Source organism: Saccopteryx leptura, chromosome 2, assembly GCF_036850995.1.
Source record: "Saccopteryx leptura isolate mSacLep1 chromosome 2, mSacLep1_pri_phased_curated, whole genome shotgun sequence".
Classification (NCBI taxonomy): Eukaryota; Metazoa; Chordata; class Mammalia; order Chiroptera; family Emballonuridae; genus Saccopteryx; species Saccopteryx leptura.
The window spans coordinates 331531369-331557688 of NC_089504.1; the positions used below are offsets into that span (position 1 = coordinate 331531369).

The 26320-nt window shown below is 51.0% G+C and overlaps 1 protein-coding gene across 5 annotated transcripts in view; it reads right to left on the reverse strand.

The window, feature by feature from the left end:
• RAP1GAP2 (RAP1 GTPase activating protein 2) overlaps positions 1–26320 on the reverse strand; it is a 242789-nt gene that overhangs the window by 203779 nt on the left and 12690 nt on the right. Inside the window, exon 1 of one of the 5 annotated variants that reach the window (XM_066363461.1) lies at positions 23954–24008. The exons of 1 other annotated variant lie outside the window; for it this stretch is intronic. Coding sequence is in view for 1 of the 4 variants with exons in the window: in XM_066363458.1 (XP_066219555.1) it covers positions 5989–6032 (44 nt within the window). In the remaining 3 variants the exon portion in view is untranslated. Of the gene's footprint in view, positions 1–5988; positions 6093–23609; positions 23723–23953; positions 24009–26320 lie in introns of those variants that run through there. 3 more of the 5 variants (XM_066363460.1, XM_066363459.1, XM_066363458.1) reach the window with 3 other exon arrangements.

The window sequence follows — 26320 nt, forward strand, 5'->3', positions numbered from 1 at the left end:
ACATAGGAGAAGCGCCCATTTGCTTCTCCACCCCTACGCCCTCCTTCCTCTCTGTCTCTCTCTTCCCCTCCCGCAGCCAAGGCTCCATTGGAGCAAAGATGGCCCGGGCGCTGGGGATGGCTCCTTGGCCTCTGCCCCAGGCGCTAGAGTGGCTCTGGTCGCGGCAGAGCGACGGCCCGGAGGGGCAAAGCGTCGCCCCCTGGTGGGCAGAGCGTCGCCCCTGGTGGGCGTGCCGGGTGGATCCCGGTGGGGCGCATGCGGGAGTCTGTCTGACTGTCTCTCCCCGTTTCCAGCTTCGGAAAAATAAAAAATAATAATAATAATAATAAAAAGGATTTCTATGGAAACAAAAGAAAAACAAAGGTTAATGATTGAAGCAGACTATAATCTCAGTTTCTAAGTTATGAAGGCAGGCCATCAAGATTTCTAGATGTCTACTTCGAATCCTGCTCACATGGAATGAAGGCAGGCAGTGGCAGTCTGACAGATTCCCCTGGTGTAGTCTGAACGTCCCTGCTGATCTTTCTGCAGCAGGAACAAGGATTGTCCATGAGCTGTCGTGACTTCTCTGACGTCTACATCAAGCGGCCCACTTTAGCCTGCATGGCCTTGCGAACAGGCAGTCTCAGTTCCCAGTGATTCCAAGTCCGCAAATAGGAACATGAAAATGTGAGTTTGGAGGGCTAATGCCAAATATTTAAGAAAACTAGAAAAATTCAGGATTCGGTCCAGTTTATAGGTAGAAAAAAAAATTATTTTTTTTTTACAAAGACAGAGAGTCAGAGAGAGGGATAGACAGGGACAGACAGACAGGAACGGAGAAATGAGAAGCATCAATCATTAGTTTTTTGTTGCACATTACAACACCTTAGCTGTTCATTGATTGCAGGCCTTCAGCAGACCGAGTAACCCCTTGCTTGAGCCAGCGACCTTGGGTCCAAGCTGGTGAGCTTTTGCTCAAACCAGATGAGCCCACGCTCAAGCTGGCGACCTCGGGGTCTTGAACCTGGGTCCTCGGCATCCCAGTCCGATGCACTATCCCAGGGGTCCCCAAACTTTTTACACAGGAGGCCAGTTCACTGTCCCTCAGACCATTGGAGGGCTGGACTTAAAAAAGCTATGAACAAATCCCTATGCACACGGCACATATCTTATTTTAAAGTAAAGAAAAACAAAACAGAAACAAATACAACCATTTAAAATAACAGTAAATTTAAATCAACAAACTGACCAATATTTCAATGGGAACTACGCTCCTCTCACTGACCACCAATGAAAGAGGTGCCCCTTCCGGCCTTCGGGAAGTGCAGATAAATAGCCTCAGGGGGCCGCATGCCCACGGGCCATAGTTTGGGGACCCCTGCTCTATCCACTGCACCACCGCCTGGTCAGGCAAAAAAAATGTTTTTAACTGAAAAGATAATGAACAGCACTAGAACCTAGTATCCACAAAGATATCTTATAGTTTCTACTGAAACAATTTTCTCTCCCAAGTAACCCTCAGAAACAAAAAATAAAATTATCCTCATTTTTATCAAAGATAGCCAAATTAAGACTAATTTATTTGCAAAATAAGTCTACTTTCAATAAACTTAGCCTGATAATTTATATAAATCCAGCAAGGATAGTAATCAACCACATATGCTCTTTTAAATCTGCTTTACTGGAATTTTCCAGAAAGAAACTTCAGATTGAATTTTAAAAGTCCTCTGGAGGCTGAGAAGCCGAGTTGCATACTTGCCGTCAGACTTCAGGGCAGTACCGATAGATTTGGGGTGAATTCCTCTCTCCTCAAGCTCCCTAATATACTGTGGAGTTCTCTCTTTGCCTCTCCTAGGAAGCAACTTCCTTCTTTATCTTGAAAGACTACTGTGAACCAAGATAAGCAAGATATCAAAAGCAATCTGAAGCAAAATTAGAGTTTGGTTCTCACTGTCTGGTAAAAGGACTGTTGGTCTGCTACTGATACTGTGAAAGACTGTTCTGCCTAGAGAGCCGAGATGCTGTGTTTTATCAAAATAATTTCTGTTTTATGTTGTCTTAATCAGGTTCTTGATTACTTAAGAAAACTGAAACTCCTCAACAGTAAGAATTACGTTTTGCTAACAATTATGCAAACTTCTGTATTTTCCTTTAACTCTTTCATTGTCACTTTGGTTAAACGAATAATTAAGTATTGCTTCATAATGATTTATAATCCTGTTTGGTCAAAATGTAAATTATAAATAAGAGTCTTGACCTGGGAATAACTTTGGGGTGTTACAGAAGGGCCCCTGGAACACCTCAAAAGATTTGTTTTCCAAGAACCTTTTGATGTCCATTCTCAAGCAAAACAAGGCACACCTCAAGGCTCCTGGCCCAGTCCCTCCCAGCTTCTTCTCCACATGCCTCCTGGACCTCCCCCTCGGGACTTCCACAGCTGGTCTGTAAGGGTTTCGGCCTCCAAGCCCCTCTGGGATGCTGACCTTCCACTCCCATTTCACCCACCAGATGAGGGCAGGTTGGACCCAGGAGTCAGACCCCCACATTCTGCTGTAATATTGGTAACCCAGAGCAACTCAATTGTAACCCCAAGCAAAAAGCCTTTACATTTTATATTTTTCTCAAGGAATCTCCTTTTTTCTTTCTTTCTTTTTTAAATGGGTGCCCTGACCAGGGACCGAACCTGCAACCTTGAAGTATCAGTACAATGCTATAACCAACTGAGCTATCCAGCAGGGCCAAGGCATCTCTTTTAATCTTTTTTTTTTTTTTTTTTGAGAGAGAGAGAGAGTGAGGAAAGGAGAAAGAGAGAGGAGAGAGAGGAAGGGAGAGAGAAAGAAGCATCAACCATTGTTCCACCTCGTTGTGCAACCATTGATTGCCTCTCATACGTGCCCTGACCAGGGCTCAACCTGGCAACCTCAGGGTCCAGCTGGCAACACCAGGATCAAGCCAGGGACCCCAGCATTGAGCCGGCTACTCCGGGATCGAACCAGAGACCTCAGTGCTCCAGGACAATGCTATATCCACTATGCCACCAGCCAGGGCTCTTTTCATTTTTTTTTTTTTAAGTGAGAGGCGGGGAGGCAGAGACAGACTCCTGCATGCATCCCAACCGGGATCCATCTGGCAAGTCCCCTACTGGGCAATGCTCTGCCCATCTGGGGCCACTGCTCCATTGCTCAGCAACTGAGCTATTTTAGCACCTGAGGCTGAGGCCATAGAGCCATCCTCAGCATACAGGGCCAACTTTGCTCAAACCATTCGAGCCATGGCTGCGGGCGGGAAAGAGAGAGTGGAGAGGTGGAGAAACAGGTTGTCATTTCTCCTATGTGCCCTGACCAGGAATCAAACCTGGGACTTTCACATGCCAGGCCAATGCTCTACTGCTGAGCCAACCAGCCAGGGCCTCTTTTCATTCTTACAACATCCCTGTGTTGTGGGAAGGCAGAAATGCCCCACTTCCACATGGAGAAACTGAGACCCTAAGAGGGGAAGTGTTCCATCTGAGTTCCTCAGTGAGTCTGGGTGGAGTCAGCACTAGAGCCCTCCCAGCCCCACCACCACACTACCCACTAGCACACTGGGTCACAACCCCTCCAAATGCCCACATCCACTTCTACCCAGCAGCCTGTCCAACATTAGGTTCCCATGCTGGGGTGTGGCCTCAGCAAAATTAGAGTTTGGTTCTCACTCTCTGGTAAAAGGACTGTTGGTCTGCTACTGTGAAAAAGCGTTCTGCCTTTTCAGAGGCAGGAGGGCAGGGCCTATGGCTTTTGCAAAAGATAGGGCGGTGGCTGTAACATTGGACGTTTTCCCTTTCAGGAAGCCAAAGTCCCCAGGTTCTCCCCAGAGCCTTCTCCCTTCCTTTCCCCATTCCATTCATTCTCATCACCCTGTCTACCCTGGCATCCAATGGAGCTTTTAAAATAAATACCCATGCCTGATCAGGCGGTGGCACAGTGGATAGAGCGTTGAAGTGGGATGCGGAGGACCCAGGTTTGAAACCCCGAGGTCACCGGCTTGAGCGCTGGATCATTTGGTTTGAGCAAGGCTCAACAGCTTGAGTTCAAGGTCGCTGGCTTGAGCAAGGGGTCACTCGCTCTGCTATAGCTCCCCGGTCAAGGCACATATGAGAAAGTAATCAATGAATAACTAAGGTGCCACAACACCTTAGTTGATGCTTCTCATCTCTCTCCCTTCCTGTCTTTCCCTATCTGTCCTCTCTCTGTCTCTGTCACAAAAAATAATAATAATAATAAATAAATAAATAAATAAATAAAATTTAAAAAATAAACAAATAACCACCCCCAAGATTCTGCTCACTGTATGCAGTGGACCAGGGCTCCAGGAAGCTATAATTTAGTCCCCAACCCATTGATAGTCTTCCCAGCTGACCGCCATCCCCAGATGACACCCACCCTAAATCTCCCACCCTACAGGAAGCCTTGCCACTCCCTCAAGCTCAACAAGCCCCCACCCACACACTCACTGTGAACAAAGCACCACACTTAGTCATTCCATAAGCATCTCCTGAGCATGTATGACGTAATAAGCACAGTCCCTCTCCCTGCTCCACGCCCCCCACAGAATGGTAGACCTCAGAGGACACCATGTCACTGGCTGGGCCCTGCCCTACGTGCACCCCTGCCCAGCTTCGCATATCCTGACCAGCAAGCAAACTAGGTGACCTGAACCCAAACCCTACCTTCAGGATAGCAACCGCTTGGCCTGAGCATCAGGACAGGCCCATGAGCAGGCACTAGGCCACACTGTGCCACTCCTGACATCTTCTCATCCTCTCTGTCCTCATCGGCCAAACATGGGGCACCCCTAGGCCCGTCCCACCAGAGGAGGGGGAGCAAAGTGCTGCCCACGAGGAGAAAAGGGCAGAGGGAAACCTGCATGCATACGGGCCTGAGGAATCAGCCAAAGGCACAGAGCCTGCCTCTTCCCAGCCTCCTTTGCCTCCTTCATCTCTCTTGCTTCTGTGCCCCCCATTAGCCCAGCAGCTTCTACATCAGGACACGCCCCACCACCCTCTCTGCAAAGGCAGCAACCTGTCCTTTGACAATGCCCCTGGCCTAGAAGCTGAAAGGAAACTGATAATGAAAACCACTAGACCCCGTTCCCCAGCTGAGGAGAAGCTGTCAGCAGCTGGTAACCAGAGACAAGCAAGCTTCTGACCTCAGTCTCCCATGTCCTGGCCCCCGGGAGAGGAAAAAGTTTGTTCCTTGTCCTACACAGTAGCTTAGTGGCAAAGAGGCTGTAGCACAGACCCTGGCTCAGGCTGGGACAGAGCCAGGATTGGCTGCCTGAGGGGGTGGGGGTGGGGGTTGCAGGGGAGCAAGACTGGCCTGACCCCTCCTCTCACAGCTCACCCTCTGCAGAGAGGAGGCAGCCCCAAAGATCAGCAGGACACAGACTCCTCCTGCCACAAGTCACAAAATGACACAGACAGGAGCATAACACACATGCACAGACAAGAGCACACACAGGTACAGAAGACCAGAGATACAGACTGGCACCTACTCAGAAACTAAGCATGCACATGCGGTCACACACATAGGCACGCCCACCTGCCAGGCACACACTTCGCACACGGTCACACAGAGTGGCAGCTGCAGACATGCATACTACACACACCATCTCAGACATACACACATGCACAATCACCACAGAGGTGCCTATACATATATGGGGACACATGACAGACACACATATTTTACCACAGTCACCTATAGTCACACTCAGACTGGCTCCAGCTCTGACCTGAATTCCCTAGAAGATTAAACCCAGCGGACAGTGAGAAAAAGCTTACAGTGCCTGCTGCCTCCACCAGGACCCCTCATCTCCATCAGCAGAGGATCTAAAAGGGCCCCCTACTAACCCAGGGTTCAGGGACAACCTGAACTCCCTGTGCCCACAGGCACGCCCAGTGCTCAACAAGACTGCATGGCTAAGTCACCCCTATCCCTTCAACCACCTCCCCAACCCGTCACCCACCATCCGAAGCCCCCAAAGGACACGCTGCGCTTCCTGCCGAACATGATTGTGGTCGCAGGGCCCCAGGTCCCCGCAACGTCCCTGGGGCTCTTGGCGAAGGGTCCTCGGTGAACAGGGTCAGCAAGCCACCGGTGTAGGGCGGGGTGCCCAGCATGGCACCTCCCCCATGGCCTGCCCCCCAACCTGTACTTCCTGTGGGTGAGGCCACAGGGCCAGGAGGTGTGTCCTGCCTTCTGGAAGGCACCAAGACAAGCAGGGGAGGTCAAAAGAGGGCAGCTTCCCCACGCCCAGAGGAACCCGCAGCTCCGGAAGGGGCTCAGCTGGCAGATTACACCACAGCCCAAATTGACAGCTCAGCCCCAAAGAGCCCTGGCTTCCCAGAACCCAAAGGAGGGCTGAGGATTCCTACGCTGGGCCTGGCAGGGAGAGAAAAACCTGGCTGGGGGATTCAGGGCGGCCTGCAGACTAGGTTCCTCACACCCACTGCCCAAGAGGGCACCTTTGCCTTCCTGTCCCACCGTGGCTCAGCACACACCAGAAAAACCAGCCCTACACATGTAATGACACCTGCACATATGTGACACAGGGCACATACATATGCACAGGATCCACAGGTACACACGGGCACGTGCAAGCTCACATGTGTGTCATTAGATACCCACACACACAAGCACACAGGTATTGCACACTCACAGGCAGGTTCATATAGACATTAACAGACACCTGAGACACCTGTACGAATATCTCACATATATACAGAGGCCCACACGTGGATACATACGCATGTGCTCACACATACATATCAACACACATGTGCAACCTAGGCATACACTCAGATTGCACACATGCCTACAACGTACATTCACATGTACCGCACACAGGCACAGATCTGCCCTTCTCAGACCCCCTCAGTGTCTGGACTGAAGTCAGCAGTGCCACATTCCATGCCAACAGTGTGGGAGGTGGCACCGGTGTGTGAGTGGATTTGTCTTCCCAGCCGGAACTAAAGGTGAGCCCGACCTCTGCGTGCACCAGTGCGGACATGCCAGGCACACAGCAGACGCTCACTGGAGCAGCCCAAGAGGGCGGAGGCACATATGCTGCAACCAACTAGGGTAGGGGACACTCCCCTAAGCAGTGGAAAAGGGAAATAAAGCCGCTGTGGCTGCCGCCATTGGCCTCTCTCCCTGGCCCACCCTCCTCACAGCTTCCTGTTTGGGGCCTGCTGCCACTCGGGAGTCAGATCCTGGCTGGGTGCCACAGGGGCCATCCCCAGCTTATGGACAAATGGCAAGACATTTCTATTTTCTTGACTCCTCCAGGGCAAGGTGATCTTCAGGGGCCTTAGGCAGCAACCTGGATGGGCTGTGGGAGGAGCTTCATTTCCTAACCCAGCTCAGGGCTGTGGGTGACAATGGTAGGGCCCTTTCCTTCAAGACATCTGGCCTCTCAGCGGGAACCTGGTGGTCCTCAGCTCTGACCACACCTTCCACTTTCACCCACCAGGAAAGGAAAGATCATATGGTTCACCCTCTGGGTTTGCATCAGACCACTGGCTCCTTGCAAGATGCCCACTCCACACCCAGACCTCTCACCCCACTGTCCCCCACACCCAGGCAATGCCCAACAGGTACCGTAGACACCTTGGGTCCTGCCTGCCCTACATCCATTTGGCCACTCCATGAGCTCCATCTGCCCGAAGGAGCACCTGGCCGGGCCTAGGCAACCAGGACATCCACCCTCCTAGCCACAGAGAATGGTTCAGGAGTGGGCAAGAGATCTAAGCAGACTCAACAGAGCTCACTCCCAGCATACACCCCCACTCTCTTCCTTGGGGTTGCTAAACCACAGGATGGAGAGCACAGCCTGACCAGGCGGTGGCGCAGTGGATAGAGCGTTGGACTGGGATGCAGAGGACCCAGGTTCAAAACCCCAAGGTCGCCAGCTTGAGCACAGGCTCATCTGGTTTGAGCAAGGCTCACCAGCTTGGGCCCAAGGTCACTGGCTTGAGCAAGGGGTTACTCGGTCTGCTGAAGCCCCCTGGTCAAGGCACATATGAGAAATCAACCAATGAACAACTAAGGTGCCACAACGAAGAATTGATGCTTCTTATCTCTCTCCCTTCTTGTCTGTCTGTCCCTATCTGTCCCTCTCTCTGTCTCTGTCGCAAAAAAAAATGGATGGAGAGCACAGAAAATGCAACCAGCCCAGAGGAGGGCAGGGGAAAGGACCGACAGAGATGGGACACGTCAGAAAGATCGGGTTCTAAGGACATCATCTGGGCTCCGGGATCCAACTGTGTTGAAAGACAGTGGGAACCCCTTGGTCCCTCTATTTCTAAAGCCAATGAGTTGGATTTCTCTCACTCTCCACAGAGAAAGTCCAAACTAAGATAAAAAGCTTGATAAGTGAAAGAACAGCTCAGCCGGCTCCTGCACGCTGCCGACACCAGCTCCAGGCCACGCACTGCGCTGGGGGCACAGAGCACCAGGGGACTCAGACACAGCACACAGCCTCACCTGGGTGACTGAAGACAAAATTCCTCTTGCAAATTACTTTCTTTTTTATCCTTTAGAGGGAGTTCATGGCAAGCCCATTGCTGGAATGTATTACGATGTGCTTTCACATGGAGGAGAAAGAGGTGTGGTGACAGTTACATCAAGCCCGGGCACTTCTGACCACCCGCCTTATCTCTGCACACATGTGACCATGCATACATATTGTCCATCACATTCTACGGGAAGACACGGTCGAGAGATGCTCTGGTACAAGCCCTTAGAGTCTACAGAGACACCCAGGGCCAAGTGGTCACACGCCCAGGAAGGGCGCAGGCCCAGGCCCATGCACCTGAAGGTCAGCAGAGCGGCCCAGGGACCAGGCAGGGAGGAGCATATCAAGGCTTCAGGTGCTGCCGTCAAGGCTGAATTCTCTTGCCTCCCCCACACTCCTCTCCTCAGCGCTCAGTCTCCCAAGGGTGGATCCGTGTGACCTTCAGCAGCTTAGTTACCTAACTTCCCTGGGCCTCAGTTTCCTCCTATATAATATAGGGTGGCTGCCATGAACCTCACAAGATTATAAATGAATGTAAACACTTAGCACAGGGCTTGCACACTACTATTGGAGCCTTTATAATTATTATCCATCATGATTCCGCTCCCTCCCTCGGTACTCCTCAGCTTCCTGTCGCCCCTGCTCTGACTTCTCTTCTTGGCGGGGTGGGCAGTGAAGGGTCCACGGGCTCTCTGGGAGAGACTGTGAGTCAAGAGGAAAGAGAAGTACTCAGCCAGGCCCAGCCCTCCGGCTCCCAGCACACACAGCCCAGCTTCCTCCCAGACCTCGGCTGACTCAGCGTGCCGGAAGGTCAGAGTGGAGATGAAGACAAACTATGTGCAAAGAGGGGAGCCAGGGGCAGCGCCTGTGTCTGTGAGTGTCCTCTGGACCAGCACCAACCTAACAGCTTAGCTCATTTCAATCTCACAGCTGCATCTGAGATGGTACCACTGTTATCCTCATTTTACCAACAGGGACACTGTGGCTCAGACAGATTAAGGACCTGGACAAAATTTACCGGGCATGATGGCGGCACAGCTAGGTCTGACTCCAGAGCCCAAGTTCTCAACCGTTCTGTACAATGACCTGCTTCAGTAGGGGCGGATCAGCATACCAAACCTGCCCTACTGATTCTGAAGCCTGCAGAAACGCACAGCTGCTGCAGTGCCCCTTACCGATGGAAGAACTAAGTCCTGAAAAAGCAAAGCTCAGCCCAACAGCTGGAAGAAAACAATGATGAAGTGGGAAAGAGCAGGTGCCACATCCTCCCAACCCCTGGCAGACAGGCTCCTTCTCTCCCAGGGTTGCTCCTGGAGTCTTCTCCCACAGAGCCTACTTTGAATCACCCGGTCACAAGGCCCTGGCTTCTCTGGTGGAGGCCTGTGGGTGTTCTTAGTACCAGCTGAAGGGGCAAGTCCCAGCCAGAGTCCTGAACCCAAGACAAAGCTCCCAGAAACCCACCCAACTCTCTAGGCTTTAGAGCAGGGGTCGGGAACCTATGGCTCGCGAGCCAGGTGTGGCTCTTTTGATGGCTGCATCTGGCTCGCAGACAAATCTTTAATTAAAAAAAATAATAACACTAAAAATATAAAACATTCTCATGTATTACAATCCATTCATTTCCTACCACTCATGTTCATGGTTGCGGGTGGCTGGAGCCAATCACAGCTGTCCTCCGGGACAACACCAAATGTTTATTGGATAATGCATAAGGTACACGGGTTGTTGTATGGCTCTCACGGCATTACATTTTAAAATATCTGGTGTTCATGGCTCTCTCAGTCAGAAAGGTTCCCAACCCCTGCTTTAGAGGAACACAGAGACGAGAAATCTGGCTGGGATCAGAGACAAGCCAGCCCATACCCCTGCAGGCAGCCCCTCCATTGTGTCTGCAGGCCTTTGAAGGCAGGAGGGAAGAGAGAAAGTGATCTCCTCTGTTTGGGGAGCTCTGTCCTCACAACCACCAGCGGGAGCTGGAATACGAGACAAGCTCCCTTCCCAGGCATGGGGCTGAGGCAGTTACCGGAAGCTCAGGAAACAGATGCCCATAGTGAGGGGGGCACTGTGTCATTCGGCCTGGATCCTTCTCCACTCCAGACAGCGTGAATTCGCACCAGTGCTGACCAGCTGGGCCGTGGCTCTCCTCCCAGCTCGACTGCTGTGACACCTTGAGCGAGACATGTGCTCTTTGGGGGTTTCAGCTGAACTCTCATCAAAGGAGAGGCTAGATTAGCCTCTGCTTCTTTTACAAGCCAGGTGAGAACAGGGGACAACAGCAGAGGACACTCTGATCACCTGAAAAATGGCACAGTGGCATTTAGAGCCAGCAGACCCACACAGGTGAGGAATTCCTACCTCAGGATGGAGATAAAATGACACCCAATGTCGGCACTGTGATTTACAGCACATGAGTTTCCTATTGTACAAGTTCTAAGAAGAAAGACGATGGCAAAAATAAAACAAAAACTGCAAGACAGGTGCTTGTGAAAACTGGGCTCCAAGACCAGGACCCCAACACAGGATTGCACAGTTCATTCTGATATGTTCAGTAACACCAGCCTACAAAAGGACCTCGAGCAAGCAATGCATGACTGTGGACTAAAAAAGCTACAAAAGGTACCATAATTGTTTTTTAATTTTACATAAGAATGAGGTATCACATTTACTCACAAGACAATAAAGGTAAAAAAAAAAAAAACAACTTTGATAACATGGTGAGAGCACATGAGGAAACAGGTGCCCCATTGCTAGTGTGTAGATCAGGGGTCCCCAAACTTTTTACACAGGGGGCCAGTTCACTGTCCCTCAGACCATTGGAGGGCCGCCACATACTGTGCTCCTCTCACTGACCACCAATGAAAGAGGTGCCCCTTCCGGAAGTGCGGGTGGGGAGCCGGATAAATGGCCTCAGGATAAATGACCTCAGGGGGGCGCATGCTAGTTTGGGGATGCCTGGTGTAGATATTTGGCAATAGCAATCAAAATTTTAAGTGCACATACATTTTGTGCCAATATTTTTTTAGAAACTTATTCCACAGGTGAACTCTTAAGAGCTGACAAGATCTATGCACAAAGGTGTTAATTATAGCACTGTCTGTAACAGCAAAATACAAAAAACAATAACCTAAATGACTGCCATCTAACTCACATTGTGGAACAAGCATACAATGGAATACTATGGAGCTACTGAAAAGAAGGAGGTAGACTTCACATATGTTCTAGTATATAGATATCCTAAAAACTCATGAAAAAAAAAGACACAGAACAGCTCATATAGTAGAATCTTATGGGTTTAAATAAATATGTAAATGTTCATATCTGTCTAGACAATTTCTGGAAGAAAACATAAGCAATGGTCCAAGATTGGTTGGTTTCCTCTGAAGAATGGGACTGGAACTGGAAATCAGGGGGGAGGAACTTCTTACCCTATGCCCTTCTGTGCACTTGATGATTTGGGGCTTTTTTTAAACCATGAACATGTTACAATTATAGATTTAAAAGTTTTAATTATATGGACAGTTTGATCTTGAAGGTGGAAGAGGAGAAGCTACAAAGGTTCATTTCTTTAAAACCTTCTTTTCTTTTTTCTTTTTTCAAGTGAGAGGAGGGGAGATAGAGAGACAGACTCCCGCATGCGCCCCAACTGGGATTCACCCGGCAACCCCCATCTGGGGCTGATGCTCAAATCAACCAAGCTATCTTCAGCGCCCGGGGCTGATGCTCAAACCAATCAAGTCACTGTGAGAGAGAGGAAAAGGGAGAGAAGGGGAAGTGGAACGGGGGGAAAAGCAGATGGTGGCTTCTCATGTGAATCCTGACCAGGAATCAAACCCGAACGTCCATATGCTGGGCCAACACTCTATCCACTGAGCCACCGACCAGAGCCAATATGCATGCCTTTTGACCTGGCAATTCCATTTCCAATTCCACGCCATCCCACAGGGAAAAATTCAAAGATGTGTGCCAAGTTGTACTTTCAAGGGTCTCCATCACATTGTTGTAACAACCATAAAACAATGGGAACAACCCAAATATCCAACAGTAGGGGGTAGGTTAAAGACAGCATCTCCCAACAACAGAGTACCTCTCAGCCAGTACTAAGTGGGTGTGGAAGTACAGGTAATGATATGAGAAAAGCGTTACAGGAAATTTCTGAATGAAATGAAACAGGCTAATATGTTCAGGGCCATATTGTTCAAGGAGTGAGATTAAGAAGCATGATTTTTTTTTCTTCTTTGTGCTTTTCTAAATTTTATGTTTTCTGAAATAAGTAAGTCTTAGGCCCTGGCAGGTTGGCTCATCAGTAGACCATCTGCTCAGCATGTGAAAGTCCTGGGTTCGATTCCCAGTCAGGGAACACAGGAGAAGTGACCATCTGTTTCTTCATATCTTCCTCTCCCTCTTTTCTCTCTCTCTCTCTCTCTCTCTCTCTCTCTCTCTCTTCCCCTCCCACAGTCATGGCTCGACTTGAAGGGTTCAAGCAAGTTGGCCCCTGGCACTGAGGATGGCCCCATGGCCTTGCCTCAGGCACTAAAATAGCTCAGTTGCCAAGCAATGGAGCAGCAGTTCCAGATGGGCAGAGCATCACCACGTAGGGGGCTTGTGGGTAGATCCTGGTCAGTGCACATGTGGGAGTCTCTCTGCCTCCCTGCCTGTCACTTTATAAAAAAAAATAAAAATGAAAATAAGCAAGTCTTACTTTTATAACTAAAAAACCCACACCCCCTACTTAAAATGACAAATAAAATGGAGCAAAAGAAGACAAGAAAGGGGATGGGCCCATGTTATAAAACAGTGGCTGTAGCCTGACCAGGCAGTGGCGCAGTGGATAGAGCGTCTGACTGGGATGTGGAAGACCCAGGTTCAAAACCCTGAGGTTGCCGGCTTGAGCATGGGCTCATCTGGTTTGAGCAAAGCTCACCAGCTTGGACCCAAGGTCGCTGGCTCAAGCAAGGGGTTACTCGGTCTGCTGTAGCCCCACGGTCAAGGCACATAATGAGAAAGCAATCACTGAACAACTAAGGTGTCACAACGAAAAACTGATGATTGATGCTTCTCATCTCTCCGTTCCTGTCTGTCTGTCCCTATCTATCCCTCTCTCTGACTCTGTCTCTGTAAAAAAATAAAATAAAATAAAAAATAAAACAGTGGCTGTAAAATGCACTGGGCATGAGAACCATCTGGGTCTTAAACAGCATGGAGTCAAACCCCAGCCCTGCTGCGTGCCAGCAGTGTGATCTTGGGTGAGTTACTTAACCTTCCCATGTCTCAGCCCAGAATCCCTGCTGGGCAAACCAGTGTGTTACAAGTATTAGGTTTGCTTGCTTGCACTTTGCCTAATTGTTACATGAGCAGGGGCAGCGCCATGTGTGTGTAGTCTATGTAAGGCTGCGGGTGCTTGCCCTCAGGGTGGCAGACTGTGGATTGAGGACTGCCTGCTGCCATTTGGAGGGGCTATTGTTTGCGGGAGAAGGGGTTCCCCCCCTCAGCCTGTCTGGCTGGTGACTCCAGAGAGAGGTAAAAGCAGTTTTGCCCTGCTTGCTTGTTCATCCACCATTGTGAGACTCATAAATGGAATGGCCCATCATCCTTCACTCTACAGTTCCTTCACTGTCTGACCAAATCCAGTGTGAACCAGCATGGCCACTGGCCTTACACTCCCCATCTATACAATGGTTATGTTAACAGTACCTACCTTCTAGGGCTGTTGGAGGGGTAAATGAGTTAATACATGTTAGGCCTTCAAAGCAGGGCCTGGCACAGACCTATAATCATGTTAGCTAGTGGTACTGCTAAAATTCTGATTCCATTGTTCTGAAGTGGGGCCAGGAAATCTACATTTGTAACAAACTCCCCAGATGATTCTGGTCCAGGAAGAAATACTGGAATGAAATCTACTACAGTACTACCACTATTATTGGTGACCCTGGAGTTATCTGTAGAAAGGCTTAGGCACTAGTTGCTGTATGAAGGGAATTCTTACTAAGAGATCACAAAGCCAGCTCTTTGCTCTCCCTCCATCCAGCTAGGACACTCCCCTCCACTGCAGAGTCTCACCTGGGTCCTTTCCTCACCAGGATGGGCCAGAACATCAGCGCCCTCTATAGGCAAGTTTGGGTAGTGCAAGGAGGAGAAGGAATTTCTTGCTGTTTCAAGTTTCAAGGATGGCAGATACTTTGCCCTCTGGCAAAAGGGATTGAAGGATGGGGGAATTCTCTGCGTAGCAGGAGATAAGTAACAACCACTTGGTGTTAGAACACCTGGGTTTCAGCTCTGGTTCTGACATTTAACGCAGTTCTGGAGAAACCGCTTAAATTTCCTCTGCCTCGGTTTTTTTGTTCATCTGTAAAGAGTAACTATGATCATTACTTGAGAATCTCCCATAAAGCAAGTATACCATAATTTTTGTTTCATTTAATCCTTACCACAACCATGTCCTTCTTCCTGGACAGGAAATGGAGCCTTAGAGGGGTTAAGAGACCCACCCGAGGTCATAGGGCGGGTAGGTGGTGGCAACAGAATTAAAATCCAGAACCCCTGCCTTGAACCTTATTGCAGAGCAGGCCCCAATCAAGAGCAGTGCTAGATGTGAGACAGTCCCAGGCTGGGCTGGGGCAAACCCCAAGATTCTTCCTGGCCCCCCGCCATGCCCAGCTGAGGAGCAGCCCCAACTGGGCAGATGAACAAACCCTGAGATTCCTCCCTCATCCCTGGAAATCTGGGTTGAAGAGTCATACTTCTGGCAGATGAGCAGTGACTCAGGTGGAAGCAGGACTCAGAAAAGGCAGGGAACTTCCTCAGACACTTAAGAAAAAAAGGCCTCTATCCCCGGTGAGGGCATGTACGAGAAGCAATCAGTGAGTGCACAACTAAATGGAACTAAGTGGAACAACAAGTTGATGCTTTCCTGTCTCTCTCTCTCTCTCTCTCTCTCTCTCTCTCTCTCTCCCCCCCCTTCCCCCTCTCTTCCTTCCTCTCTCTTTCTCTCAAAGCAACAGAAAAAATTTATTTTTCAATTTTTAAAAAGCCCTAGCTAGGTGGCTCCGTGGATAAAAGTGTCATCCTGGCGTGCTGAGGTTGCGGGTTCAATCCCCACTCAGGACACTTATGAGAAGCAATCAATGAGTGCAAAACCAGATGGAACTAAGTGGAACAACGAGTTGATTCTTCTTTCTCTCTTTCTCCTTTCCTCTCTCTTTCTCTCTCTCAAATCAATGGGAAAATTTTTTAAATAAAATAAAATAAAAAAAGGTCTGCAGCTCAAAGCCAGTATGCTTCTGATTAATTTATCCTGATTTCCCTGGATAAAGATGGGGGTCATGGCAGGGTCCGCCACACCCCAGGCACAGAGGAATCCTGCTGGAACCCTAACATCATAGCATCTCTGTCAGCACTTGTCCCTTGCCCTCTGAAGGACTGACTGAGAATAACGGAATAATCTGAGAGAGAATAGAAAAGGCCTCTTCTCTGCCCATTACCGGCCCCACCCTCAGAAGGGCTCCGCACAATAAGGCCCCTCCTGTATGACTGACATGACAGTGGGTGAGGAGTTGGGGCTGGATCCTGTAGTTTGGTGAAAATCTGGACCAACACCTTACCTGTGGCCAGGGGGATCCACGAGTGGAAGTGTAGTCACTACTAAAGAAATAACCCATGAGGTACATACTGATGGTGTCCTCATTTTACAGATGAAGGAATTGGGGCACAGAGAGGCTAAGTAAGGTCATACTCCTAGAAAGTGACTGTGGCAGACTGCATTTCCCAAAGATGGCCACACCGTCCCACAACATCTCCCCATCCCACTTGCTCTTCTTACCACGTGAGTCCTCCAGTGAGAAGTGGGGGGTGGATCTGTGCGGATCTGTGACTGGGGTAGAAGTCGTGCTGCACCCTTTCTAAAGCTAGGTGAGAAACGGTGAAATAGCTTCTGCCTGGCTCTTTCTGGGGACTCCTCTTCTTAACCAGCCACCACACTGTGAGGAAGCCCAGAGAGAACACAGGGAGAGGCCCGTGTGGCAGGGAACTGAGGCCGCAAGCCAACAGCCAGCATCAAAATGCCGGTCATAAGAGCAACTGAGCCTTCAGGCAATTCCAGACCCCTCGACTTTGAGCCACCCAGATGACAATGGCCAAGCAGAGACAAGTATCACCACCTTGCCCTGCCCAAATCACAGATTATTGAGGTAAATAAACACCATCATCATTTTAGGCCATAAGCTTCTGGGTGGTTTATTACACAGCACTAGATACCAGGACAGTAGAAGAGCCAGAATTTAAATCCCGATGAGCTGGTCCCAGAGCCAGTGCAGTGGCCCCTGCTGTGTAAAAGACGCAGTAGAGGAGGGGTTTAAAGCACGGGCTTAGAGTCAGACACATCTTCATGCATTCATTCATTCTTTCACCATATGTTTATCACATCCTTACTGTGTTCCAGGCTCTCCACTGGGGCAGAAGCTATTTTGATGAACAAAACAGACAGATCTCTGCTCTGGCAGACTTAGAAAGAGGAAAAGTGGAGGATAAGAGAGGGATAACTTCACATGGGTATTTATCATAAGGCGATATAATTGAAGGAGACTGGGTAGGTTGGGAGCCCTGTTTAATTTTTTTTTTTTTTTTTTTTGGAAAGAGATAGAGAGAGACAGAAAGAGGGACAGAAAGGGATAGGAAGACAGGAAGGGAGAGAGATGAAAAGCATCCATTCTTCCTTGCAGCACCTTAGTTGTTCATTGATTGCTTTCTCATATGTGCCTTGACTGGGGGCTACAGCAGAGCGAGTGACCCCTTGCTCAAGCCAGCAACCTTTGGGCTCAAGCCAGAAACCATGGGGTCATGTCTATGATCCCACACTCAAGCCGGCAACCTCAGGGTTTCAAACCTGGGTCCTCCGCATCCCAGAGCATCGCCGCTCTATTCACTGCACCACAGCCTGGTCAGGCATAAATTTTTTTAAATTTGTCTGGCCTGTGGTGGCGCAGTGGATAAAGCTTTGACCTGGAACACTGAGAGTTGCTGGTTCGAAATCCTGGGCTTACCTGGTCAAGGCACATATGGGAGTTGATGCTTCCTGCTCCTCCCCCCTTCTCTCTGTCTCTCTGTCTTTCCCTCTCTAACGTCAAAAAATAAAATCTTTTAAAAAAATTTTTTTTAATTTATTGATTCTAGAGAGAAATAAAAGGGAGAAAGAGAAAAAACACATTGATTTGTTTTTCCACTTATTTATACATTCATTGTTTGATTCCTGTATGTGTCCTGACTTGGATCAAACCCACAACCTTCCCGTATCAGGACAATGCTCCAACCAACTGAGCTACCTGGCCAGGGTCTGGGGAGACCTCTCTGAAGGGGAGACTGCAAGGATGAGATGGACTCAACTTTATGAAGAGTGGAGGGAACAGCAGCATGTGTCAAGAATAGACTAGGGTCTGATCTGTGGTGGCGCAGTGAATAAAGCAGCGACATGGAATACTGAGGTCACCAGTTCAGAACCCCACCCAGGCTTGCCTGCTCAAGGCACATATAAGAAGCTACTACTATGAGTTGATGCTTCCTGCTCCTTTTCCATTTCTCTCTCTCCTCTCTCTAAAACCAATAAATGAAATCTTTTTTTTTTTTTTAATTTTTTTTTTTTTTTTTTTTTTTTTTCATTTTTCTGAAGCTGGAAACAGGGAGAGACAGTCAGACAGACTCCCGCATGCGCCCGACCGGGATCCACCCGGCACGCCCACCAGGGGCGACACTCTGCCCACCAGGGGGCGATGCTCTGCCCATCCTGGGCGTCGCCATGTTGCGACCAGAGCCACTCTAGCGCCTGGGGCAGAGGCCACAGAGCCATCCCCAGCGCCCGGGCCATCTTTGCTCCAATGGAGCCTTGGCTGCGGGAGGGGAAGAGAGAGACAGAGAGGAAAGCGCGGCGGAGGGGTGGAGAAGCAAATGGGCGCTTCTCCTGTGTGCCCTGGCCGGGAATCGAACCCGGGTCCTCCGCACGCTAGGCCGACGCTCTACCACTGAGCCAACCGGCCAGGGCTAAATGAAATCTTTTTTAAAAATAAATATATTTTTAAAAGAATAGACCTGGGTTCACTTACTGGCTGTATGACCTTGGAGAAGTAACCCGACTTCTCTGAGCTTCCACTTCTTTATAAGATGGGGATGCTTTCAGAACCTACCTCACAGGTTCTGAGGAACCAGTGAGCTAATCATGGGTGTGTGCAGTCCAGGGCCGGCACAGGAAGAGCTCCTTAGTTAACTGATTGTGGTGACAGGAATTATGCTGAGGCCCAGGCCCCCAATGGGATGCCCAGACCCCCAGAGACCACTCTGCTGCCCATCAGAACCCATGCCAGCTACGAGGGAAGAGTGCACAGATAGCAGGGGCAGGAAGCCTCCCCACTGCTGCACGGGTGCCCAAGCTTCGGAGCGTGGGTTGAGAGGGTGGGGGGTGTGCACATTTCCTGGAGCTTGCTGACATACAGTCCAGCTTCCACCCACCCCTGCAGCCAGCTGTGACTCATCTCCTCAACCCAGGGCTCACCCACCTGTCACCCTTAGCTCGGTACTCAAAGGATAGGCCTAGAGGCTTGACTGGTTTGCCCTCCCCATGCCCTGCCCCAATAGCTGTGAGTACCCACACAGCCACTAGGGGAGAAGCAACCTCCTCAAGGCACAGGGAGGGACAGGGACAATAAGCCCTGGAAAGAAGGTAGAACTGGATGGGGCATAAGACTTGGGGATTCCAGGAGGCCAGAAAATCCCGCTGGGGTCAAGTATCACCTACCATCCAACAGGCACACCCTTGAGGACCCTGGAGAGCGCCTAGTGGGTGGTCAACACACATACTCAAAGAAAAGAACAGGAACAACCCAGAGCACCCAACAGTGCACACAGACAGATGCTCATGCTCAAGGGACTCACACATAGCTACATACAGAGATGTGCAGACACAGCGATCCAGCAACACATCCTCTGGGACACATGTGCAAAGGCATGCACACACATGCAAGCGAACCTCACTGTGTTTGACATCCTGTCACTCCCCTCTGCTATTGCTCACTACCAGTCATCTATTCAGCAGGCCCCCCAGTGCCCATGCCTGATGCCATCTGTTGACCCAGACCTGGCAGAGCCCAGCCAGCATGCCCAGCATGATCCAGGAAGGCGTCTGACAGCCTTGGATCTGAACAAGGAAAAGGATGGGGCATCCGCCAGCCCTGAGAGCAAGCTGCAAGTCTAGAACTCAAGCATGAGCAGGGTGGGGTACTCAGCACTGCGTTATCTCAGGTCAGGTCCCGCAGAGCACAATCCTTGCCTTGGCATCCCATCGGCGTTGGGAGGCCCCTGAAACTGCTTCACATCTTGAGCAGATGGAGAGGAATCCCCTTATGAATCTTTAAAAGCCCTGAAGGGTTACAGCCAGCAGAGGAAAATAACAAGTGCAGCATGGCGAGCTGAGATTAGACATGAGGCAGAACTTCCCACTGGAAAAGCATCAAAACATTGAAGGAGGTGTGAGCAAGAAGAGAATGCCTTCTGGCTCCATAAAGATGTCCTCTTAAAAAGGGAAGAAGATAGGTAGGTTGGCATTACTGTTTTTGTTTTAACTAATCTTATTAAAAATAAAATGAGTCCCACATTGCAGAGGTCAGAGGAGTCTTTAAATGGCTGTAAATAAAGCCAGTGGCTGCTGTACCTCCTCAGCCCAGACTGCATATAATCTTGCCTGTAGGCCGAGGGATGGACGCAGTGACCTTTATAGCCAGCCTGAGCTGCCCATGCATGAGCAAGAGGCAGTTGGACACCTTCCCCACTGTGTAACATCTCCCCGAGGGGTGGCATATTGCTCAGAGATGGGAGGGGTAAGGAGACAAGGGCCACCATGGTACTATGGCAACAGGCCTCGGCAGAAACATGTCCACTCCTTCTCCAATCACTGCTCACAACAGAATATAAGTGTTTGCAAACAGTATCTCTCCTGCCAAAGGGGTTGGTGGACTAGAAGGGACAGGTCGACACATCAGGGAAAAGAAGAATGAGGAGGCTTATAGGTGCTGTCCCCTGAAATATGAAGCCTGCTTTGACATATGCTCCAGGAACTCCCCAACTAATCTTCAACCACTGTCTTCCCCTCTCTCACACAATGCTGTCACTTCCCCACGGGCCCAGCCTGTCTACACCATCCCAGATACCCCTCACTCCCTTGCACCAAGGCTGCCCAACTCACCCCAGGCCTATTTCCACCATCATTCTTGGTCACCCTCTGTCAGCCACTCTCTCCTCCCTTCCTGCCTTCCATTTTCTCTTGCCTTCTCTCCCATCTCCCTGCCCTGTCCTCCCCACTGATTGTAGCCCAGACCAGTGCCCACGACCATCTGCCAACCAAACGCCAGCATCCGCCCTCCCTCCACTCCTTCAAGCACCTGCTTCCAAGCTGCCTGCTCATCCCCTCTGCCCACTGCTGGGCTCCCATGTCCTCCTGGGACAAACCCCGGCAAGAGCATATCTGAGGAGCCAGCCCAGGGGCAGGGCATTGCTGGCTCCAATTCACAGACTGTGAAACAGAACCTCTCAGGAGGTCTGGGAGACGAGGCCATGGCTCCAGGAGGAACTGACTGAGTCAGGTTCCCGGGCCTGGAGCCCCATTCTACAACCAAGAGGAAGGTCTTTAGCAGTCAGTCCCCTTACCCAGCCTTCTCCTCCACTTAAACAAATGAATACCTGAGCCACCCATAACACATTGTCCTCCTTAATATACAGAAATGCTCCATTCATGGAGCTCTTGCTATGGACCCATCACCGTGTTCAAAAATTTAACAAATATCTTACTGTAATACTCACAACCGCCCGATAAGGAAACAGGCTCAGAGAAGTTAGGTAATTTGCCCAGTCATGCAGTGTGTTAGACACCTCAGTGTTTCACATCAGACCCTCTCGGCCCCCCCCCCGTTTCTTACCCCAGCCACCTCGCCAACAACCAGGTAGTTCTCGGTAGGCTTCAAGCAACAGCTACGGTGCCACGCAGCAAAGCTTCATCTAGGGCCACACCAGGCCTTCTTTGTAGCTACAGTGTGGAACGCCCACAGGGACCCACTTGGGCCTTACACATGTGCACCTGGAATCTCATAGGAATTCCGTCCATGGAGGAGTCCTTTTCCGTCGGGGAACAGAGTTAATGGGTGAATGCTCCCCTGCTTTTCTCTGACCAGGCGGCTCTGAAACGCATTCCATAGGCTACACAGGAGACTGGAATGTACTACTCAGGACACGGTGGTGGCGATCAAAACAGCACACCCTTGTGCTGCTTCCCTCTCTCTCCTCCTACCTCTTATCCCCATCCTTACTCCCTGAGATCACTTCCCAAGCATATCGCTCCGGTTCTGCTTTGGGGGAATACAGGTGAGACACAGTGAGTTAGGGTGTGGAGCTGGGATTTAAACCCAGGTCTGAGTGACAACACAGCCATTATGCCTAACCATTGTGCTGTGCTGCTGCCACTGCCATCCACGCTAGGGTCCCTTTCCCTCCAGGTTCAAGTCCTTCTGAACCACTGCAGTTAAGCCACACTTGGTTCAGACAGGGTCATGGGAGAGAGAAAGGGGTAGGTGTGCGCATGCCTGCAGCAGAAGGGTCATCTTCTCTAGAACTGAGGTCACCTCCCGCCAAACTGCTTCAATACCCTGTGCTGAGCGGCACTCCCAGCCAAACATGCCCTGACGACCCTACTGAAGTTTAGCATCTGCCTCTGCCCAGAAATTTCTGTGGCTCTTCATCTCCAGTCCCCATCCCACCCTCCATGAGGCCCCCAAGCCCCACCCCACACTATCTTGGAAGGGAAGGGGGACCTGAGGTAACTTTTTGAAGCCTGAATGGCCAGACCCAGCAGACACCCACCCTGACCCACCCTGGACTAAAAAAACCCACGATACAGCTCCTTGGAACAGAAGGCAGAGCCTCCCTGGAGCCCTGCCCAAGGGTTAAAAATGGGACTTCCTGGGGGAAATAACGGCTTGGTACCCCACAACCCCAGTAGCTGTGTGAGCTTTCTGCTTGCTCCTCACCCGTTGCAGGAGAAATGGGGGAGGGGTGCCTTCTCCCCTCTCCATGGGAAACTGAGGCCTGTGGGGCTAAGGGGCAGCCCCAGGGTCACAAAGCATGAAAAGAACCAGAGAGTCCTGGCGCTTAGCCCAGGACAACCCTATTATTCCATGTGGGGGCTGCTCTGGCGGGGGCCACTCAGAGGCAGATCCTGGGATTCAGAGCCCAAACCCCACTTGCATATAAATGCCCTTCAGTTTGTCAGGAAGGGTGTCGAGGGAGCTGTAGAAAACAGAACGATGCCCCCACTGCCAGCTCCCAGGTCCAGACACTCAGCGTCCAGTGGTGGCAAAGACACAGTGCTGAGGTCTCCTGAACACATACCTGTCCTGGGCCCCCCGCCAGGGCTGGCTCCCCCACACCCGCCCGCCCAAACGCCCCTCAGAGTGAGCATCAGGCTGGAGGCTGGCCCTGACCCAAAGGTTCATGAAGGCCTCTCAGCCAGCACCCCACCATCCTAGCTCCCCTGGCTGTGACAGGCACAGGTTGGAGTGAGGATGGGATGGTGTTTATGACCTTTAGGCTGGGAAGAAGGCAGCAGGGTTGGGAATGGGGGGCTGTAAACACACCAACACAGCCTAGCCACCGGGTCCTCTGAGGTTTCCGGCTTTTTCTTCTACCACCACCTGTAAACACCCACCTCTGACCTCCGCCTCAGTTTCTCTAGCTAGAGACTTTGACAGGGGCTGAGCAACATTTCCCTCAGGTACGCACGCCCCTCTGCACAGTGTGTGCGCAATGCCCCACCTGCATGGATTTCTGAGGACAGCCACCGCACCTCCCAGACAAAACCCATTAAGCTGAATTGCTCTGTGGAATCGCAGCACGGAGCTCGCACACGTCCATATGGGCTGGATTTCTCTTTGCAAACACACGCATTTACACTCACAACATACACCCCAATCCCACGTTCAGTCACACCCAGGACTCACGTCCTGATCCAAGCTGACCATAGAATTCACACCCAGCCCTGGACCTACTGGCCTTCTATGACGCCGGCGCCCAGGCTCACCCCACGACATGGACGAGTATCAACAGTCAGTCGCGACGGCTGTCTCCGCCGGCGCGCCCGCCACGGCGGCGGCCACAGTCTCCATCCAGACCCAGGCCCCCTCCTCCTCCCAGGCGGCGGGCTGCTCGCGCCGCCCGCCCCGCGCGTGCACCGTCACCGCGGCGCGCACACGCGCACCGGCGGCGGCTCGGAACGCAGCAGGCTGCGGCCGCCCGCAGCCGCTGTACACCTGGCGGCGGGCACGGGAAAGTCGCTCCGGGCCGGGGGCTGGGGTCTCCCAGCCGTGCCCAGCCTACTGCGGGCTGCGCTCACCTCGCTCTCCCGCTCCCAGCGACTCCGCCGCTCAGTTCCGGCCCTGGTCTCGGTGGTGCCGGCAATGCTTGCCGAGCGCTGCCGCCGCACAGCTATCTGCCCGCGTGGGCGCGGGAGGGAGGCACCTGGGCGGACGATGGCACCGGGGATTGAAAGGGGGACACCGCGGATCCGGAGCGCTGCAACCGCAGTTGGGACGCTCGCGTCGCCGCCGTCATGGGACTGCCTGAGGCAGCTCCTCGGAAACAAAGGCGCGGGGCGGGGCAGGCGCGTCCAAGGGACCCTGGGGATAAAGGAGTGCACAGCGCACCTGCCCACAGACGTTCCTGAAGGATGGGGCCCTGGGGTGGTGGGGAACCGAGGTGCGGAAAGATCCATGAGTTACTAGTCTATTGAAGACACCCTGGAGCCATCTCCATCTCTGGGAGGGGTGGGACTGAGGAGGGGATACAGTGTTGTCTGCACTTGAAAATGGGGGGCTTCAAGGGCTGCCCAAACACCTGAAATTGCCCCTGCCCTGAACCCGGCAGCCTGGAGCTTTCATTCATTAACTCCACACAAGTCTCAGCTTCTGCCACACCAAGGATAGTCATGAATTTGAAGGGGTTGAAGGAATGAAGAATCTTCTAGGCAGCCTTTGGGATGCCTAAGTCTTTTCCTGGGTAACGTCCACGGAGGGTGGCCTCAGAACATGGCTTGCACACCTCCTTATGTAATGGGAAGCTCACTCCTTAGGTGGCAACGTACACTGTCCCAGGCAGCTCTCAGTGCTAGAAAGCCTTTCCTTTCGTTGCCAGCAAATCAATTTTGCTTCTCTCCGTTGGCCACGTCCTCTCTGCTCTGGCCATGATGGCTTTCTGCTTCTAGAATGTACTTAGGGCCTTGTACTAACTGTTCCTCCTGCAGGAATACTCTTCCACCCCATCTCCTGAGCCCCTTCCCTCCACCCTCTCACCTCCATCCATTTAACACTCCTCATCAGCACCTTTTCCACATGGCTACCCCCTCATATCCTTCAGGACTCAGCTCACATGTCACCTTCTCAGAACAACCTTCCACCTCTTCCAAAGTCCCACACACACCCTGGTGATTCTTTATCTTGATGCCTTGTTTTAGTTTCTTCCGCACTCTGCAAAGTTCACTCTGAAATTTTCTTGTCTATGTGTCTATAGTCCACTAGAACATGAGCCCCATGGAGACAGGGCCCCTGTCTGCTTTGAGACAAGGCAGTGTAACCCCAGGGCCTTATCCACAGCAGGGTGGATGGAAGAGAGGAATCCAGGATGGCTAGCCCATGATCTGAGCCCCTTCAGCAGCCTGGTCCATCACCCTGAAAGGCAATCTGCTCAGCCATCCACTGGTGACATCAAGCACAGTGTTAGCATAGGAAAGGTGCTCTATCCCTGTCTACCAAATAAGTGAGCAAACAAAGGAACATTCCTCTGAAAGTCTGAGACTCAGAACAGCAGGTCCTTCCCTCCCTTGCTCTGGACTCTGCCTGAGCTCTTGCAGCTCCATGATGTGAACATTTTGTTAAAACCTAAAACAGGCCTGACCTGTGGTGGCGCAGTGGATAAAGCGTCGACCTGGAAATGCTGAGGTTGCCGGTTCGAAACCCTGGGCTTGCCTGGTCAAGGCACATATGGGAGTTGATGCTTCCAGCTCTTCCCCCTTGTCTCTCTCTCTTCTCTCTCCCTCTCTCTCTCCTCTCTAAAAATGAATAAATAAAATTAAAAAAAAAAAGCCCTAAAACACAGGACCATACCCAAGCTTCTAGTCTACTGGAACCACTCAGACAGCTCTGATTCTCTCACTTTGTTGTCCAGGGACAGACAGGATTAGAAGCCAAAATGGACTTTGCCTTTATCCCTGCTAAACTGTGCCTCTTAGACCTGAATCTGGAACCCAGCCTCCAGGGCAGTATGGATCTCAGTTCTGACATCTCGACTACTGGGATGATGCCCAGGTTCCTGCCTTCAGCAATGGCGTGAGTATGCTATCAACATCCTCTCTCACCAAGCCACTCATAAACACGTTAGGCAGGACTCAGCTAATGGCAGCTCACTTGTTAACCTCCCAGTTGTGCCATCTCCCAGTTCACATTCCTGTGTCACCTGCAAGGCTTTGCTGGGAAGAAAAGAACCATTTATTGCTGAAACTCACAACTCCTGCTCCAACACCCACAACATATGCTGCAGTCTGGAAAACTAATCAGAAAAGCAAATAAGCTTCCCCCAGCAGAGTGGATTCTCAGGGCATTCACTCGCAGCCATTTTCTAAGTGCTCCCAAACTATCTCTCTAATAACAGACTCTAAAACTTGGCCAGATTGCTTCTCAGCCTTTTGGCTAAGATCAAATGTAAAACT